Genomic DNA, 19,682 nt, shown 5'->3' on the forward strand with positions numbered 1-19,682 from the left:
CTCTCGCTCTGTCCTTCCCCTCCTCATGGTCACTCTTATACACTCTCTCTCAAATAAATAAATAAAATCTTTTTAAAAAAGGAATGTTGTAAAGAGTAAATGAGATAATATGAGTAATTGCTTGGAACAGTGCTTATCTCAGTAAGAACCTGATGTCAATTTGTAGTGTCTCCAGTATCAAATTTAACAAGAAAACATACCCAGCCTTCTCAAACATTCTCCATGAAGCTTTCTCTGACCCTGTCCTGACCAGATTCACTCCCTCCTCCACACTACTACCACTCCTACAAAACAAAGGCTGGCAAACTCTGGCTCACTGGCCAACTCTAGCCCCTTCCTCTTTTTATAAATAAAGTTTAATTGGAAAAGCCATTCCCATTCTGATTGTACATATTTATGGCTGTTTCATACTACAGCAGCAGAAATGAATAGTTAAAACAGAGACCATATGATCCACAAAGCCTAAAATATTTACTATGTGGCTTTTCGTAGAAAAAGTTTGCCAACTTCTAGACTCTACAATGTGATACTTATATTTTACTTTATTTGTTCACTTACAATAATAATAGAAGTTATTATTAACTTATTATTATTATTAGAACTTCTTAGGAGCTTTGCAGAAATTCAGTGAGTTGATGAAGGCTTATCAGGTAGGAGAGTAGTGGCAGGAGGAAGAGAGAACTGATTTGAAAGATATGTACAAAGAAGAAATGATAGTTGGTTATAGACTAATAACAGCTGGCTAGAAGGAATGTGACAAAGCTTTTCTGTTTGGTTGGTTTTGTGGTTGTTTTTTTTTTTAGGATTTCTAGTTTGGGAAACTAAAAGAATGAAAATTTTAATGCCTGAAATGGAAAGTGTCCCATGCCCACTTTTAAACATCTGTTTCAACAACTGTCCTATATTCTTGCAGTTTCTTTCCAGCCTCTCTCTCTGTCTTCTCTATCCTCTGAGTGTAGGATACGATTTCTACACTTACTCTTCAAGCCTTCTGGTTTTTTCTCTCAAAGTGCTTTCTTTTGCCTTCTAACTTGGTCAGCTATCTGTGTTTTTTAAAAACTTAGCAGTCTTTCTTTGTGATATTTTTTTCTGCCTTTTATTCATTTCTTTTTTGCAGAGTTTTGAAATGAGTATTTGAATATTTTCTTTCTACCTATAACATCCTTCATTTCATATATATCCCTTTTTTATTTTCTTACCCACCTAAACTGTACTTTCTAACATTACCAATGACCTGGTTTTAATTTTTTTATTTTTTTTTAAGATTTTATTTATTTTTTGGCAGAAAGATACACAGTGAGAGACGGAACATAAACAAGGGGAGTGGGAGAGGGAGGAGCAGGCCTCCGGCCAAGCGGGGAGCCCAGTGCAGGGGCTTGATCCCAGAACCCCAGGATCACAACTGAGCCAAGTGCAGACGCTCAACCAACCGAGCCAGCCAGGCGCCCCGACCTGTTTTTTAACCACATTCAAAGATACTTTCCTTTTTTTGCCATTGTCCTTCCATTAAACACTCCTATATGAGAAGCGCTCTTCTAAGTGTTAGGGACACAGAGATGGAAGACAAAGAGTACAGTTGTGATACACTCTAATGGGTATAATAAAATCATATACAAAATGCTTTGAGATCCCAGAGAAGAAAACCATTTAAGTTATTATTGAAAGTCATAGAAAGCTCCACAGGCAGGATTTCACTTTGAATAGGATGCAGTGGAGGCAGTTGAAATTAAAGACAAAGAAACAGCATATGTGGAAGCAAGGAGGACAAAAAGGCAGTTAGGTACCAGAGGAGAGCTAGAACACAGTATATGTGCTTGGACAGATGAAACATGCTGAGGAGTTTGGATTTTTTTTCCTGACAGTAGTAAGCAACTATTAAAGGACTTGAAGCCTTGGGGTAATAAAATCAGATTTGTGTTTTAGAAAGATCACTTTGGCAACAGCATAGAAGAAAAGATTGTAAGTAATCCCAGTTGGAAAGTTTCTGCAGTAATAAGTAAATTGAGATACTTATAAGGAGGGAGGGATTTGAGAGTCTTAGCATATGTTTTGTCAATACCACCCTCTGTGAACTAACTCAGCATTATTGGGCATTTAACATTGTTAGCCTCATCCTTTTCAATAGGGAATGAACAATTATTTATAATACACCTCCTATGCATATGGCATTCTGTGTATAGTTATGTAGAAGAAAGGTTAGGTATAATTTCTACATTGTAGGAGCATAATCTTTTTTTTTTTTTTTTTTAAGATTTTGCCCATTTATTTGACAAAGAGAGAGAGCACAAGCAGAGGCAGCGACAGGGACAGAGGGAGAAGCAGGCTCCCTGCTGAGCAGGGAACCTGACATGGGACTTGTTCCCAGGACCGCGGGATCAGGACCTGAGCCAAAGACAGATGCTCAGCTGACTGAGGCTGAGCTCCAAGGCACCCCTAGGAGCATAATCTTATAGGAACGATAAGACATAGTTACCTAAGAGTCAATTACATAATAGTGCAAGTCAGCGTATAATTAAAACAGTGAGTGTTAGAGATGACTGATGTTATAGAACTTTATAAGGGAAAGATCAAATTGGCCCATGAAAATATCTGAGAGGAAATACATAGAGTGAGTGAATGGTAATAAAGATAAATTCATATTGAGTAGAAAATTTCTGAAGGTGATGAAATATAGAGTATTTCAGCCTCTGTAATCTGAATGGAACTGGAGCTTAGATAAGAAAGTTTATAATCACTAATATAAGGTAATTGATCATTAAAATTATGAGATGGAATTACTTGAAACATAATAAAAAAAGAACAGACCAAGAATAAGACCTTGGTTTGAATAAATAAATAAATAAATACTTGCAATAATAATAACACAGGAAGAATAGCCAAATGTGATTCAAAGAAAGGGTTTATTGATATATGAAGGAGTCTATAAAAGTATAGTATTATGAAAACCAGAGGGTAGATTATGACTTCCTATAATGGCCTTTCCTACCTCTCTGCTTAATCAAAATCATACCCATCTTTTAAGGCCTGCTTAATTCCCATATCCATGGCAGTTCATTGCTTTTTAATTATTTTGGGGAGTATGACCTATTTTTCATATAGTCATACAGCTATCTTTTCTCAGCTAAGTTTGTAACTTCTGGAGAAATGAAAACTAGGTGACAGACATCTCTGTATTTCCCCACAATACCTAGCACAGTGCTAGGCATATATCTCTATCTGTGTATCTGTCTGTGTGTCTGTCTATTGAGAGGTAAATCTGTTCAATAACTAATGACTTTAGAAATAATGTGGACACTTAGGGGTGCCTAGCTGGCTCAGTAGAGCATGCAACTCTTGATCTTGGGTTTATGAGTTTGAGCTCCACGTTGGGTGTAGGGATTACAAAAGAAAGAGCGAGAGAGAGAGAAAGAAAGAAAGAAAAGGAGAGAAAGAGAGAGAGACAGGAAAGGAGGAAGGAAGGGAGAGTGAGGAAGAAGGAAGGATAGATGCGGGCATTTCCCAGGAATTCAGGGCCCAGAACTAAAATGACAGTCTACTAAGGGTGTTATGTCTGGTACACGAATATGCATACTGTATGGCCTTCTGCCATAGCCAGAACATAAGAGCAGATCTGAAAGATTCTGAGACCATGTTGAACCTAAAATTCTAAATAGGGGTTTTCATAATTCCAGAAACCATCTCATGGAGATTTCTTTCTTTTCTGTCAGTTTTTGAGTTTACATGTTAACACTGTCTTTTGGCCATTGTTTTCTCATCATCTCATGGTATCTGATTATGAAATGACACACACACACATGCACGCATGCACGCACGCACGCACCTGCTTCTCAGTACTCACTCTAGGCCAGACTTTTTGATGGGTAATTATTCATCTCAGTGCTCCATGAAATAAAATAGACAAAGGCAAATACACCTACACATGTATGTCAACTTCAAAAAGTAAGTAATTATTAGTTAGACTTGGGATGGGTAAGAAAGGGAAGTAGATGAGTAGGTAGGTGGAGGTTTGGGAATGAGTGATTAGGTGATAAGTAGGTGACATGACAAGGGAAAACTAGGGAATGAATGTAATGAGATACTGGTTAAACCAAAATGAATTCAAATATTTATATTAATGGCAGCAACTAATAGAGAGAATCAAAAAGTTTGAATCATCTTAAGTGTCTTTCATTTTGACTTTGGAATACACCATATTATCTTTTCAGCAAATTAACCATTCCTATCATTTTGCCTAAGCTTATATTAAATTTAATGTACATTTTTATATTGTATATAAGAGTAGATATGTAGTGGTGTAGATGGTAGAGTAGGTGTTAAATATTTATTTATTTATTTTGAGAGAGAAAGAGTGGGGTGGGGGCAGACAGAGGGAGAGGGCAAGAGAGTCGTAAGCAGAGACCATGCTGATTGTGGAGGCCGATGTGGGGCTCGACCTCACAACTCTTGAGATTATGACCTGAGCCAAAACCAATAGTCGGATGTATGTTTTGAAGTTTTCTGGTTAAACTCAAAGATTTAGGTTTTATTTTAGAAAAATACCCAATTCATATTTTTAAATAATGATTTGTTTTTATTTTTTAATTACTATGATATCATTCATTAAACTGTATCATACTTTGTTTTTTTCATTTGCCGTATTTATTTGAAATTGATGCTTATGAAGTCATTTAGAGGAGAAAGATCTCCAAATTACCTGTCAAATTATAATTGGAAAAATCTTTCACTCAATTTAGGACAAAAATCATGATGTAAAATAATAATTATTAACTAGAACAATAAACTCATTCTGAAATATTTTCATATGATTATTTTACCAAATAATATAATAATGATAAAATTATTACTATATAATAATATAATTATTTTACCAAAATATACAAATCAAATTTAAAACTATTTGTCCTGAATATGAAATATCTTTTAATAGAAAAGAGTTAAATGTCCTTTTACCTATTAACATAAATTTTTTAAATGTTTAAAATGGATCTTTTCATTCTTAAATTATTTTTTGCTTTATTCAGACTGGAAACAAAAGACATGCTTTCTATCTTTTTTTTTTTAAAGATTTTATTTATTTATTTGACAGAGAAACATCAAGAGAAGGAATACAAGCAGGAACAGTGGGAGAGGGAGAAGCAGGCTCCTTGCTGAGCAGGGAGCCCAATGTGGGGCTCGATGTGGGGCTCAATCTTATGACCCTGGGACCATGACCTGAGCTGAAGGCAGACACTTAATGACCCAGGCACCCCGCCCCTCTTTTTATCATTTTTAAAGGACTTCTGGGGCACCCTGCTGCCTCAGTTGGTGGAGCACACAACTCTTGGTCTCAGGGTTTGTGAGTTCAGGGTAAAGATTATTTAAAAATAAAATGTTTTTAATAAAAGGTGCATCTGTGTAGCTCCAGTGGTTGGGCATCCAATTCTTGGTTTTGGCTCAGGTCATGATCTTCGGTTCATGGGATCAAGCCATGTGGGGGCTCCACACTCAGCAGAGAGTCTGCTTCTCTCCCTTTGCCTCTTCCCCCACTTGTGTGCTCTCTCACTCTTTCTCTCTAAAATAAATGGGTACATCTTTTAATAAAAATAATAAAAATAGAAGGACTTCCCAATTTTAAAAATTTATTTATTTATTTATTTATTTATTTATTTATTTATTTGGCAGAGAAAGAGAGATCATGAGCTGGGAGGAAGGGCAGAGGGAGAATGAGAAGCAGGCTCCCCACTGAGCAGGGAGCCTGTAGCTGGGCCAGATTCCAGAACCCTGGGATCATGACCTGAGCTAAAGGCAGACACACTTAATGCACTGAGCCACCCAGGTGCCCCAGGGCTTCTTAATTTTCAGATTCTGTGATCTGATGAAAACATTTGACAAGCGCTTCTATAAAACTAGATCACCTAAGTAGTGTATGAATCAGTCTTTAAAATCTTTAACTTTTATAAATGATTCATATTGAGTCATGAAATTTGTAATTATTAGAAAAAATGATAAATGAATGATTTTGACAATCAATAGGTGTTTAGCTGCTTATGATTCATTCTTTTGATGACCATTTTTAAAAATTTATTATTTTTTTTTTTTAGAAAGAGAACAAGCACACATGTGAGCAAGGGATAGGCAGAGGGAGAGAGAGATAATCTTAAGCAGGAGCCCCACACAGGGCTGATCTCACGACCCTGAGATCACAGTCTGAGCTGAAATGAAGAGTCAGATGCTCAACCAGCTGAGCCACACAGGCATCCCTGATTATTTAAAAAGGAATGGCCTGCTATATCCTTTTTAATTTTAGCAACACTAAAGTAGTATATCAATTAAAGTTATAAATTATATTCGGTTTCATTTTTTATGAGCTTTGTTATCCTAAATTACTTTTTTACAAAAGAGGTGTAAGTGTATCTTTTCTTAACTCTGATGCTCCCACTCTTGTCTTTCAAGATAAGCACAGTGATGGGGAGAAGACTGCCTGCCTGCAATACACAGTGTAGCCCAGTTCACATACATTTACTTCTCAAAAGCTGGGTCTTGGCTAGGGCTAAGGAGAGAATTTGCTTTATCTGGAATAGGTTACAAATGTTATGAGGATGTTACTAGAATATTTAAGTAGATATAGCTTTTATGAAATAGCATCTTCACAGCCTCAAGCCCTAATGGAAAATAATTAAGACATTTACAGGTAGTTGTTCAGCTGTTAACTGGGGCTATCTAGAAAGAAGCTGTTGGCACATGGTGTCATCATTGCTTGACAATTCGTTCACTTTTTTTGTTGTTGTTACATTAATTTCTCCTCTAATTTCATATGCTCCCTCTTTCAACCCTCGTCTTTCAGTAAATTTGAGTTTGTTGTACTACTAATTATAACCAGCCAGCCTTCTAGACTCCCTGAGACAATGCCGTATTCCTTCTATTATTGTTCCTCCTCTGCCAGAACCCATCTCGTAATCGAAAATTCACTGGAATGAGGCAAGTGTCCATACTTAGCACATCAGCTCTATTTAACCTTAGCTTCTGTCCCTTTGCAAGGAATAAGACCTTAATTCTGAATTTAATGGGATGGCTCTCCCCCTTTCTGGTCAACCATGTGAATACCTCTACTCTTTGAAATTACTATAGATCATCAAAAGTTGGTTGTTACTTTTTCACTTATGGTTTCCTAATCATTTTACATAATGAGGCATTTTCATGACAATTCTTAGTTTTCTAATGTGTTCTGTTACCTATTTCAAAATAAACTCTTGTATGTTAGGTACACTCCGTGCAGTTATAGAGGAATGGAAGAGAGACTACCTCATGGCAGCATGTCACGACTGACGGATCACTCCAGGCACAGTAGTTCTCATCGGCTCAACGAACAGTCACGACATAGTAGTATCAGAGACCTCAGTAATAATCCTATGACTCACATCACACATGGTACCAGCATGAATCGGGTCATTGAAGAAGATGGAACCAGTGCTTAAATTGTCTGAAGGTGGAAAACTTGTGCTCTCTAAAAAGCAGATTTCATTCTTTGCCTTTGCATGACTGATTGCTATAACTCACTGTTATCATGCTTTCAGTCAGATGCAGATTGTGTCCATTGGAAAAGTAAATTTCGCCTTTTATATTGCATCAGACTTGGAACATCAAGGCATCAGAAATGCTAATAATGATATCATCACATAAATAATTCTTATTTCTAGGTTATTGAAGAGATAATTATTTGTCTGGTAAGCAATTTTATAAACCCACTTATTTTATATTTAGAAAAACCCTAAATGTGTGGTGACTGCTTTGTAGTGAACTTTCGTATGATACCAACTAGTTGTGAGATAACATTCTTGTAGTTGCATTAATAAGACAAAAATTTCAGAATTAAGGAAATTTTCTATGCAAGGTTTATTTCTCAGAAGAATAGTTGGACTTTGTAGTTTTCTTTCCACTAAGTGAAAAAGAACTATGTTTTTAAACTATAGGAGAATTTGATAAATCAGCAAGGGTATTTTAGCTAATAGGATATAAGGTCAGCAGAGGAATCTGAATAGTCTACTGAAGGCTCTTTAAAAATTCTATCGAAATAATCTTCATCCAGAAACATACAGGATTAGGATTAACAATGGAATAAAAGACAGAGATGGACATTTTTTCTCTATAATTGTGCTGTCTTTATTACTTTTGTAAATATTACTTTTACTGGCTGTGTTTTTATAACTTAACCATATGCATGGTGAAGGAAGTTTAATTTGTAGCCACCTTTTCCCATGTAGTAGTATTGATTCATAGAGAACTTCATGTTCAGATCTGTTCCATGGAGGCATGTAACAAGCATCACACATTATAAACTCTTTTGTGGGAACCACAGTTACAAAATGGCAAAACATTTTCTCTATATTCATTGTTGTATTTTTCTACAGTGAGATGTGATCTTGCCAAAGCCACCAGTTCTTGGTACCCAGGCCCGTCCTATCAGTGACCTGATTGTCTGCATCTGCATTGTACAGTAGCCACTAGGCTACAGCTTTTTGCCCCACATTCCTGTTTCTAGATTCTGGATCATTTTTTTTTTTTTAAACAGTTGAAATATATATAACCTAAGTCCAAAGTGGTGATTGAGGTATTTCAAAATCATTGTAACTAAATGAAGCATGAGTAGTCTTGCTGTGAAGTATAATCTTTTAGTCTTACCAATATCAATTCAAAAATGTCTGACATTTTGTCGTGTACTGTTTAAATAATTTACAATAAAAACTGCAAACTTTATTAGGCATGAAATTGATCAGAAGGGAAAGAAAAATTGTGGAAAATGCTGGATGTGTTTTATAGTAAAGTGTATTTAAACAAGTAGTCCTCAGCCCTGACTGTAGATAAGAATCACTTGTGGAACCTCTGATGCTCAACACCCTCCTCTCATTCATAGGACAATTTATATATATATATATATATGTGTGTGTGTGTGTGTGTGTGTGTGTGTGTGTATATATATATATATAAAATATATATATATTTAAAACTTTCTAGGTGATTCTGATCTACAGACTGCTTTGATCTAACTTGCCCCTGATAATGAGCTGATGGCATCATATTATATCACATAAATACCTAGCTGGACTCGATGTTGTGCTTTTGTATCATCACCTGATATACATTTGTTCTTCACTTTATTGTTCATTATAAATGTGGAATTTGGGGCACTCCTAAATATTCTTACTAACTAAGTCAAAGATGGTAGGGCTTTTAAAGTCTGTATTTCTGAAAATACTACAGGTGATTCTTAATGCAGGTAATCCAAGAATCATACTTTGGAAAATATTCCAAGACTCTAGAGAGGCCTGGCTTTGCTATATGCCAATTTTGTCATCTTTAACAAGTAAACTTCCCTGAGCCTTACTTCCTTTGTTTATAAATGAAGATAGAAGAAAAGTACCTACCTCACAAAGTTGTCAAACGGGGATCACATGAAAATCATTTGAAAACTGTAAAACATTGTGGAATATAAGGGATTAAGATTATTAAGGATTTAGGAGATTTGTTTGAGGGCTACTGTAGTATATTCCTTCACATGTGTTTAAGGCTTTCATCAAGTACAAAAATCGGTTTTCTGACAATAATTTGTATATCATGTTTTTTCAAAGTATTTATATCTTATTGTTTATGATTAACTCATTATAGAACATATTTGAACAGTTAGCCCCAAAGCATTTTTCTTTTTCCTCTGTCTTCATTGTCTTTCTCCTTGGAACTGGAGTTAGTGCTGCATAGGCAGAATCTGAATTCCCTCATAACTGACAATTAGTAAGCCTTTCCTCTGAAGGCCAGACTTACAACAACTCATTTATACAATAACTCAGTAATTCATAAGGCTTTTTTCTTGACAATCTCTCCTGAGAACAGCATGAGAGGACCAAAACAAACATTGAGAAACAAAAATAAGAAGTTAAAATAGAAGGTACCAGTTTGAGCTCAAAGATGTTGTCATCCATCGCCATCTGCATTATATTATCAATTGCCAAAATGTTAACTGATTTTCTTGTACAAGTAGGCCAAGTGTAGACGGTTAAGTGCACATCCCTGGGGAAATCTTAACTTTGTGCTCCTTTGTTTTTTATATATTCATTTTATCTTCTTTGTTAAACTCACTGTTGGCATATATGTAAATGCCATGTTGACCTTTCAGTTACTTTCAGTATCTTAATTTTATTCCACAGAATTTACTTAATATCATCAATGCATTGTTTTAGATAACTGTATTTAGTTTGGGTCATGTTATTTATCAAACTGGTGCTTTAAATTAAGAATTCTTTTTTAAGAAACTGTTAAAGAACTATGGCAAACCAGCAATTTCAAAGTCTCAGTTCCCTTAAACCGACTTGAACAAGTTGAGACAGCTTTCTTACCATATGTTTAATTTTAATTTGTGTTTTGATTGGCATGTGATAATGTTTAGCATTTTATTTGGATAGCTGACAACTGAGAAAATAGTTCTCTCGAAAATGTTAATATATAATCAAGAGGCTTTCAAAAAGTACTTTGATTTCACCAATACTGTTTAACTTATTCAGTAATTTCAGCAAAAGATAATATTAAGCTCAAAACAGTAATTGGTTTCAAAGAATAACTGATTAATAATAACTAACACAGGGCTTAGTCCATAGTGGGTTTTTCAATTAATACTTATGAATGAACAACTCATGTCATAAAACTCACTTTTAGCCTTAGTAGTGAGAGTCTCACCTCAAAGGAATTTGAAGGAACTAAACTTAAATTGAGTGAATTGAAGTTTCTGCTTTACAAGAATAACATGTGGCAAATAATAAATACATAACTTGCACGAGAAATATATACATAAACTTGTACCAACACTATTAATTTTAAAAGGTGAATAGCAATTCTTATAAGTATTTAAGCTCTTGTTTGTTTTATGTGAAGTTAGATCTTTGCATACTAGTTGGGTAAATGAATATTCAAGCAAACCTTTATTAGTAATGATTTTCTGCTTCTTAGAACAGATATATGAAAATTCTAAGAATCTCTTTAAATCAGAAAAATTTACTACATTTTAGCCTACCTCATTAGTTTCTTTGAATAAGAGCTGGATATAACAAGTTGTAACTATCTTGGTTGAGGCTCTATCCCTGTGATTTAAAAGGAATTACTTAAAAAATTTTATTAGTGGATCATTGGCCAGAGCTTAGAAAACAATAACATGCCAAAATTTCATTATAATGATATTTATACTGCTTTTGACATGCCAAAGGTATATTTGCATATTATCACTTGGATGACTTACATAGCCTAGTGCAGTGAAAATTCCATTAGGCTTAGAATTCGAAGACCCATAATTATGATGTGAGCAGGATAGATCATTTAGTCTCCCCTTTCTTCAGTATAAAATGAGAATAAGGTAACTTTTGGTCCCAAAACCTACCTCACTGGACTTTGGTTATAAGGATCAAATGAGATGACATGAATTATCGTGCTCCATAACCTATAAATTGCTCTATGGATATTATCTGTCTTGTTAGAACTTAGGGTTATAGAAAACGAGGATATGGTCTTCAGTAGTATTTAGCAACAACAACAAAATAGGCAATTAGACCAGTATTCGATTGGTATAATCTTTGAATCAACAATCCAATTAACCTTTTAAAAATGAAATTCTTTTTCAAGAGTAGCTATACCCTTAAACTGTGTTAGCTTTTTAATATATGCATACCAGAGTACACTCTGGTTAAATTTATACAGTTAAATTTGTAGGTCACTCTCAACAGAAATTTGGGGATCTCCATTATATTTTTCTTTTGATATGGAATTATATAAACTGACTGAAAGTTGTAAGAAAAATATTAAGAGGAGTGTAGGCCCTTTAACTTTTTTTCTTTGAGGACTTTCATGTCCTAATTCTTTCTGATTAAGGACAAATTTTTAAAAGTTAATAACCATAACTTGATATCCATCATGGCAAAACTTTAAATTTTAAATTGTAACATTATCTTAATTGTTCGTATGTTTGTATATATAATTTTTAAAACCTACATAAAGTAAGGATTTCTCCATTCTTTTCCACACATCAATACACAAAAGAGAATTTTATGGAGACTAGATTTACAAAGGAACTTATGATTCTTCTAAACTTCTTTAATGCCTTTTCTGATTAAAATAAGAAAAAGTGTTTGCATTCAATTCATTTGTTTCCCAGTAGCCGCATTTATACATTCTTCTTTTTTTTTTTTTAAGATTTTATTTATTTATTTGACAGAGAGGCAGTGAGAGAGGGAACACAAGCAAGGGCAGTAGGAGAAGGAGAAGCAGGCCTCCCAGTGAGCAGGGAGCCCAAAACAGGGTTCAATCCTAGGACCCTGAGATTATGACCTGAGCCAAGGGCAGACTCTTAACTGACTGAGCCACCCAGGTGCCCCTTTATACATTATTCTTATGTCATTTCTATTTTATATGAAAAGAATTACATTGACATCTCTTTAAAATTTGGGGTTTTTTTTGTCCCAGTGATATGAGGAGGTAAAGAATAAGAGGACTAAGCAGCCCTTACCCTTCATCTAACTGTATGCAGTCTCCTGGGATGTTTTTCTGGTTTAATTTTAATCCTATACTTCTTTAATAATCAAACTGATACAGGATTATAATTGTCTCCCAAGATCCAAAATCTTCTAGGGAAGAAAATGTTATGGTCTCCCTAAAAGTATCCATTTCTTGGACACTCCTATTTGGTTGATTTGCAGAGACTTAATATAATAAGTTAATAAACATAGCTCCTATTCTGTGATCTCTCATTAGAAAATAAAATTTTGTTGCCATTAAGATGAAAGAAAGTAAAGTGTCACTTATATGTTAGTCAAATCCCACACCAGTACATTACTTCTTACAAAATAGAGTAGTTCATTCATTTTAAATGTGTTATAGTTCCCTTCAGATTTTTCTTTTTAATGATCATTTATCTCAGGAAATCTACTGTGTCCTTTCTTGGACATTTTCATTGGTATGCTAGCATTGATCTTAATTTATTCTCATTTTATTGGCTACCAGTTTTCCCTGATAAATAAGGTTTTTACTTTGTAATAATTCAGGATTTGAAGAGTCACTGTTCCATTATTATAGTAATTACCATTTTCTAATAACTTTGGTATTTATAAGACAGTGATATTTTTAAGTTTGTTATTTTATCATATTTCCTGAAGTGGGTTGAACTACTTTATTATTGTTGTTGTAGCAGCCCTGAAGTTTTTGTTAATATAAGTCAGCTTGTTTATCTTGCTAACTTACAAATATTTCTTTAATTGTGTTGTGTTTATTGACTTAAAAGAAAAACTTTAGAGCTTCATAATTTCTTTTTTCTGAATTGGCAGATTTCTTTCCCTAATGCTTAGTAAAAATGCATTATGTTATTTTTTAAATACCACAGAATTTAGAATCAGGAGACCTGATTTCTAGTATTGCCTGTTTTCAATGAGCTTTGTAACTTTGAAATTTTACCTCTTAGGACCTCAGGTTTTCTCGTCTGTAAATGAAAGAAACAAGGGGATTAGATTAGATAGTGTTTCAAATTCTACCTGCCGGTAATTTGGTTGTCCCTTGACCATTTTGTAATCATTATTCTGGCTTATTTTTATTCTTGTTATTCTTCTAGTGAACTATATTTACTAGATTAGCCTGTACTGTTAATGCAATCTATACTTAAATTGTTAGGATTCAGATGCATTATTAAGTTTGTTTTCCAGTTATGATTTTGAGTAATTTTAAGGAGAAACTTATATTACATATAATAAAAGTTTAAAGAAATAAAAGGGAAAGAAACGTTACAAGTAATTGACATGACTTTTTTTTTTCCCATAGGAAAAGTCTCCTAAAGCACCAGTATTAGCACCTTAGTACTGATATACAGGAGAAAAATGGCATAAAACTTTGTGGTCTTTGTTCTCTTAAATAAGAATATAGCTAGTTAGCCTAAACTTTAAACAAAATGTATTCATGATGAAATTAGTGAACAAAGCAGTGATAGTGCTGGCCCATATAGCTAATTAAAAAGCTCTCAGGTTTTACCAACATTAAAATGATTATAAAATGTAAAAGTAGGGGCTCAATGGGTTAAGGCCTCTGCCTTCGGCTCAGGTCATGGTCCCAGGGTCCTAGGATCAAGCCCCGCATCAGGCTCTCTGCTCCGCAGGGAGCCTGCTTCCTCCTCTCTTTCTGCCTGCCTCTCTGCCTACTTGTGATCTCTCTCTGTCAAACAAATAAAATATTTTTAAAAAATAAATAAATAAAAAAATAAAATGTAAAAGTAATTTCAGAGGAGTGGATTGAAATTTTCTGTTCAATAATTATTCTTAAAATGTTCTTAGATTCATTGAATAAGTATCATTTCAAGATTGCCATGAGGAATGTCCTGCTCTAAAATATTAGAGATAAATGTGGTTATTTTAAATTTTTTTCTAACTATGCAGAAGATGTTTTCCTAAAGCCTCCTTAACTATCTAATAAAATGTAGAAATTCCATTAGTACACTCTCTCAGCAGAGTTCTCTCGTAGATTTAATTGTGCTCTTTGAGAATCAGGCCAAGGAGATTCCTGTTACTTTTAAAGATCATTGTCTTTCTCTGATTGTTTGCATTAGCTCATATCAATGTGTTGAACACATTGGTCTATAGATTTATAATCTAGGTATTGGATTTGGTGTCTGATGGGTAGGGAAGAATAATGGAAAGTTTTTGATGTAGGAAAATGTACTGATTTCTGGGTGTTTTTTGTTTATACTTGATTCCTTGTCTTTGCTCAGTTCATTGTATAGACAACCTTCCTGTCTTCTAGAATTTAAATTAGATGACCAGCTTCTTTCATTGAGACATAGCTAAATTACAATATTATTTTGATTGCCTGTAAAAAAAAAAAACAAATTTTATTTTCAGTTCTCTGGCTCTGCATGTTTTGTTACTACATTTGTTAAACTTGACTCTGAGGTCTGAACATTTCATTGAAGATTTTCTGGGTTTTTATAATGGGATATTCTGTAAGATAAAGCAGATAATCTTAGCGTGATTTAATTTACATTTATCCATCCACCATTTTTCTATTTCTCTACTCCTCCCCTCCCCAGTTCTGAAAAGAACATTTATAATTGTCTTCCTTTACTCCCTTAGCCCTGACTCAGATAATTTTTCCCTGAACTACTCCTGTCCACAGAAACATTTAATAGGAAATAATTCTGTATTTCTGGGATAAGATCAACACAGAAGTTCTTTATATTGAACTGAGATGAATATGTACTTGAAAATACTGTATTTGCTTTATATGTGAACTTAAAATTATGTTTTAATCATAAAAAGGACTTTCTCACTTGAAAATATTAGTCTAGAAGTTATTTTGTCATCAGGTGCTATTTCAGACTTTACTATGAGTTATCAGAATAAATCTGAATTCTTTATCATTCATCTTTTTAAAAAATTTTACTTCCCTAGAATTATTCCATTTCACATATCTTTAACACCAACTTCAACTTTTCTGCTTTTGTTTCCAAATACAAATTTTATTTTTGAGAGTTTTATTTTTTCATTGAAGTTTCAAAGTATTGCATATTGTGAAGGAATGACTGCAGTTTAGACATTTACTTTGGTATAATATTGATATTACCACCACCATTGCTCTCCCCCAACCCCAAAAAGAAAAGTTTATTTGACACTCAAAAGCTATTAATTTGTCTTATTTTTGTTATTTGAAAGAGCTTTTGAAACTGTTTCTTCTAATTTAAAATTGTTTAATTTAGAAAATACTTTGCTATATTTTTAATCTGATAGTGAATTTAAGGGATTATTTATATAAATATTTGTACCTGTAATTAACAATAGCTATTAATTATTTCACTTTCTATAATATGTGATACCTGAAGCTTACATTTATTTAATGTGAGCTTTTATATGTGTGTGTGTGTGAGAGCCTTTGTTTTGTCTTGTTTTCTTAGTGTATATTAGGTTATCATGGTCATCTCTGCAGAAAACCCTTTGTAGATGGCTTGATTCTCAGAAAAAAACAGTTTAAGAAGATTTATACTGTGTCATCATAGTTGAATAGTATTATTCTGAACTCTTTAAAATTGCTGGTTTTGTCAGAAGGGATCAAATGCTTGCAATTTCATAATACATATTTAAGAAAGAAGCAAACAAAAGTCTTTTAGAACAGGTATATTGACTTCCCATTCCAACTTCTCTTATCAATCTTTCGGTGACTTTATGAAGGAGATTTAAACCATAGATAACCACAGGCCTATCAGGAACATTCTGCTTTGTTTTGTAGTGAAATTGCTTAGTTTTAAGATATTTTTTAAAAATGATCATAGTAATTGAAGCAAATACCCTTTGGGAATACGTAAGCTACATAAAAACTTTCAGAACCCAGGATATTATCATGTATCAATTGATTAGTCTGTAAATATCATTTAGAGGCAAAATAAGTACCCGTCCCACACACACACCTTGTGTACAATGAACTCAAATTTTGCTAGCCGTAGAATTTTACCTTCTTGGTAGGCATTCTAAAATAATGAATACTATTGAATATATTAAAAGTATATGAGTTTAAAAATGCATGTAAAAAATATGAAGCTCCTACACAGGAAATCCAGAATTTTAGAAGAGCTATTATCTAAGAGGTAGATTGGATTGTTCTAAGTTCACACTATATTCTTCATATAAATATTATTATTATGAATAATAAGGGCAGATTAGCCAACAAGAGCTGATCTAATGTACTCCATATTAATCTAGATATCTCAGTCTTAGATATACTTAAATAGTGAAGAAAGTTGACTCGGATCTCTCAGTAACTGCTTGGTACACTTCTTTCTAGTGATAACCCTGAGCAGCCCAGGTACATACTCTCCATCTGGCCTATTCCTCAAATGCTACATTCCTTAACACCTTCCTGTCTGCCTTCTAGCCCTAGTCTTCCTTATCAATACTTGGAAGTATAATCTATTTTCAGGTGTTAAGAAGAAGGAAATTTGCTTTAATTCCTGTTCACGTGTTAGTGACTATAGCCCTTTTATTGCTCTTAAATCTGCAGTAAAGACAACCTCATTGCTATTAGCACAAATTACTATCAATTAGAATAATGAGCTTTTGAGGCAAGAAATATCATTAAGTGACCTAACTTGGGAATCTCTTTCTCTTTCCCGGAACCTATGTGATTTCTGAAAGTGCTGTATGTTTTTAGTGACCTTGAGGAGGGGAGCTAGTCCCTTGGATCTTTGGGTCATTGAAGTCAGGGCCTTGCTGATCCTCTGTTTTTCGGCTCAAGAGCTACATCAGGAGCATTTTAGATTCCATCACCCACACTCTTTTAAGACTTTGTATTTCAGTCTAAGTTTTTTCTACTGTCCAGCTAGGCCTATCTCTCTTCCATCTCTGCTCATTCAGTGTAGGAAAATATCTTTTCTCACTTTACTGTAATAGATGTGACTACCACCTTCTCCTCTTTTCAAGAGATAGAAAGGCAGAAACAATATTCCTTTTTCATTATTTAAAAAAAAATACTATTTTTAAACACCTGGCACTTGGCAATTTAGTTTTCAAATGGTATTGTGAATTAAATTGACAAGGTGATTCTAAAATTGATGCTAAAATCTTAATCTTGCTTTTCTCATGTAAGCATCTAGTTAGAAAGTGTTTATGCTGAAGACTTGTATTTTGTGGCATTAGCTCTTCATGTTTCTTTTTTATGTACTTAAAATTGTTCATTCATCTCCGAGTGAGTGGGAAAGTTACTGTTGTTGAGATATGTGTAGGGCAAGTGCACTTGATTAGAGCATGAACTGTATTTTCACATTAGCTGGATGTGCTTTGCACTCTGCTCTTGTAGATCTATTTTGTTTACAGTAGACTGATGTCAGTTTTTGTAAATGTTTTTACTTAGCACTTTAACTGTGAGTGTACAAACTGATTTTAAATGTAGTGGTTGTATATTTTGGTTATAAATCGGAAATTTTTAATAAAATTAAATAATTTGTTCTCTATTTTGTCATGAGTACCTGATTGCCTTTAATTTCCTTACGTCATCTTCTAGACTATTTGACATATTACACTGCTGTTTTTTAATTAGGTTTCATATTTTATATTCTATTATTACTAACATTTTTCATTTATAATAACAGAATTCATATTATTCTTTAATACAGAAATATATAAACAAAAACCATCCAGTGTCCTATCACTTTCCTTCATACTTATTTTGTCAATACAGATAAGACCCATCTCTATTTATTGTTCTATCCTCCTTATGTAACACTACTGGGCACATGATAGGCGTTTGGTAAGTATCGGTTGATAAAAATATAAAGTATCCATATTGATTTTCCAGTAGGAAAGGCTACCCACATAAACAAATCAGTTCATTTTTTTCATGCATAAGAAGGCAGACCAGGATTTAAAATATTAGAGTTTCTTGCCTGGATCATACAGCCTTTAGTTGGAAGGGACCTTAGAAATCATAAGGTCCAACTTCCAACCCAGTGCAGAAATCCTTCAAAACCATCTTTTGTAAGCCTCTGCTTCAGTGATTTCAGTAACAGGAAGCTCACTACTCTGTAAGGCTTTCCATTCCATTTTGAGGCCACTCGAATTGTTATAAAAGGCTTTGCATCCATTAAGTGGAAAATGCATTTCTTTGTTACCTTCGTACATCAGTACTACTCTACAGATATACAATAATTCTTTCTAGACATCTGAAGAAAGGTATGTTTTCTCCAAATCTTTTCCGTAAGCAAAATATGTCTAATTCTCCAGATCTTTTCTGTAAGCAAAATATGTCTGATTCTCAGGACACCTGGGTGGCTCAGTCAGTTAAGTGTCTGACTTCGGCTCAGGGTCCTGGATCGAACTTCAGGCTCCCTGCTCAGCAGCGAGTCTGCTTCTCTCTCTCCCTCTGCCCCTCCCCCCACTCATGCTCTCTTTCTCTCTCAAATAAAGTCTTCAAAAAAAAAAAAAATGTCCAATTCTCCAATTGTGTCCTATTTTCCAGTTTTTCCATGACTTCCTATCAGACCCTAGTTGTTCCCTTCCAAAAGACTTCAGCTATGAATAGCCCTCTTAAAGTTTCCAAAGTGCTGAACATAGAATAGTGTAAAACCACCGAAGAATCCAGTGTGCACTAGATTCAGTACACTATTACTTCTGTTAAGGTTTTCACAGAAGAGTGGGGTAGCTCTTACTAATCTCCTGATAGTTTATTTCTTTCTTTTTTTTTTTAAAGATTTTATTTATTTATTTGACAGAGAGAGAGATCACAAGCAGGCAGAGAGGCAGGTAGAGAGAGAGGAGGAAGCAGGGTCCCTGTGGAGCAGAGAGCCTGATGCGGGGCTCGATCCCAGGACCCTGAGATCATGACCTGAGCCGAAGGCAGCGGCTTAATCCACTGAGCCACCCAGGCGCCCTGATAGTTTATTTCTAAGGTGAACCAAACATTTAATAAAGATGGGAAAATATTTTTTAAAAAAAGATGGGAAAATATCCTAAATTCTATGGCTGCTAGATTTTATGGCTGCTGAATTAGGGGGAAGTTTTTTGAGTGTTTTTTGTTGGTCGTTAGCTAACTACACAAATTTTGACCATGAGCAGTTTGAGTACCAATCATAGTGTATGTGGCAGGATCTAGATTCACATGCATACACTTTCTTCGTCTGTAAAATGAACCTGTTGGGCCAAGCCCCT

At 34.2% G+C, this 19,682-nt stretch overlaps 1 protein-coding gene across 1 annotated transcript in view; it reads left to right on the top strand.

Annotated features, from left to right (window-relative positions):
* FZD3 (frizzled class receptor 3) overlaps nucleotides 1-12,248 on the top strand; it is a 101,029-nt gene extending 88,781 nt beyond the window's left edge. Inside the window, exon 7 of the mRNA XM_045998222.1 lies at nucleotides 7,241-12,248. Coding sequence (XP_045854178.1) covers nucleotides 7,241-7,454 — 214 coding nt within the window. The 3' untranslated portion in view covers nucleotides 7,455-12,248. The remainder of the gene's footprint in view (nucleotides 1-7,240) is intronic.
* Nucleotides 12,249-19,682: the final 7,434 nt, after the last annotated feature.

This window comes from Meles meles, chromosome 2 (assembly GCF_922984935.1).
Source record: "Meles meles chromosome 2, mMelMel3.1 paternal haplotype, whole genome shotgun sequence".
NCBI lineage: Eukaryota > Metazoa > Chordata > Mammalia > Carnivora > Mustelidae > Meles > Meles meles.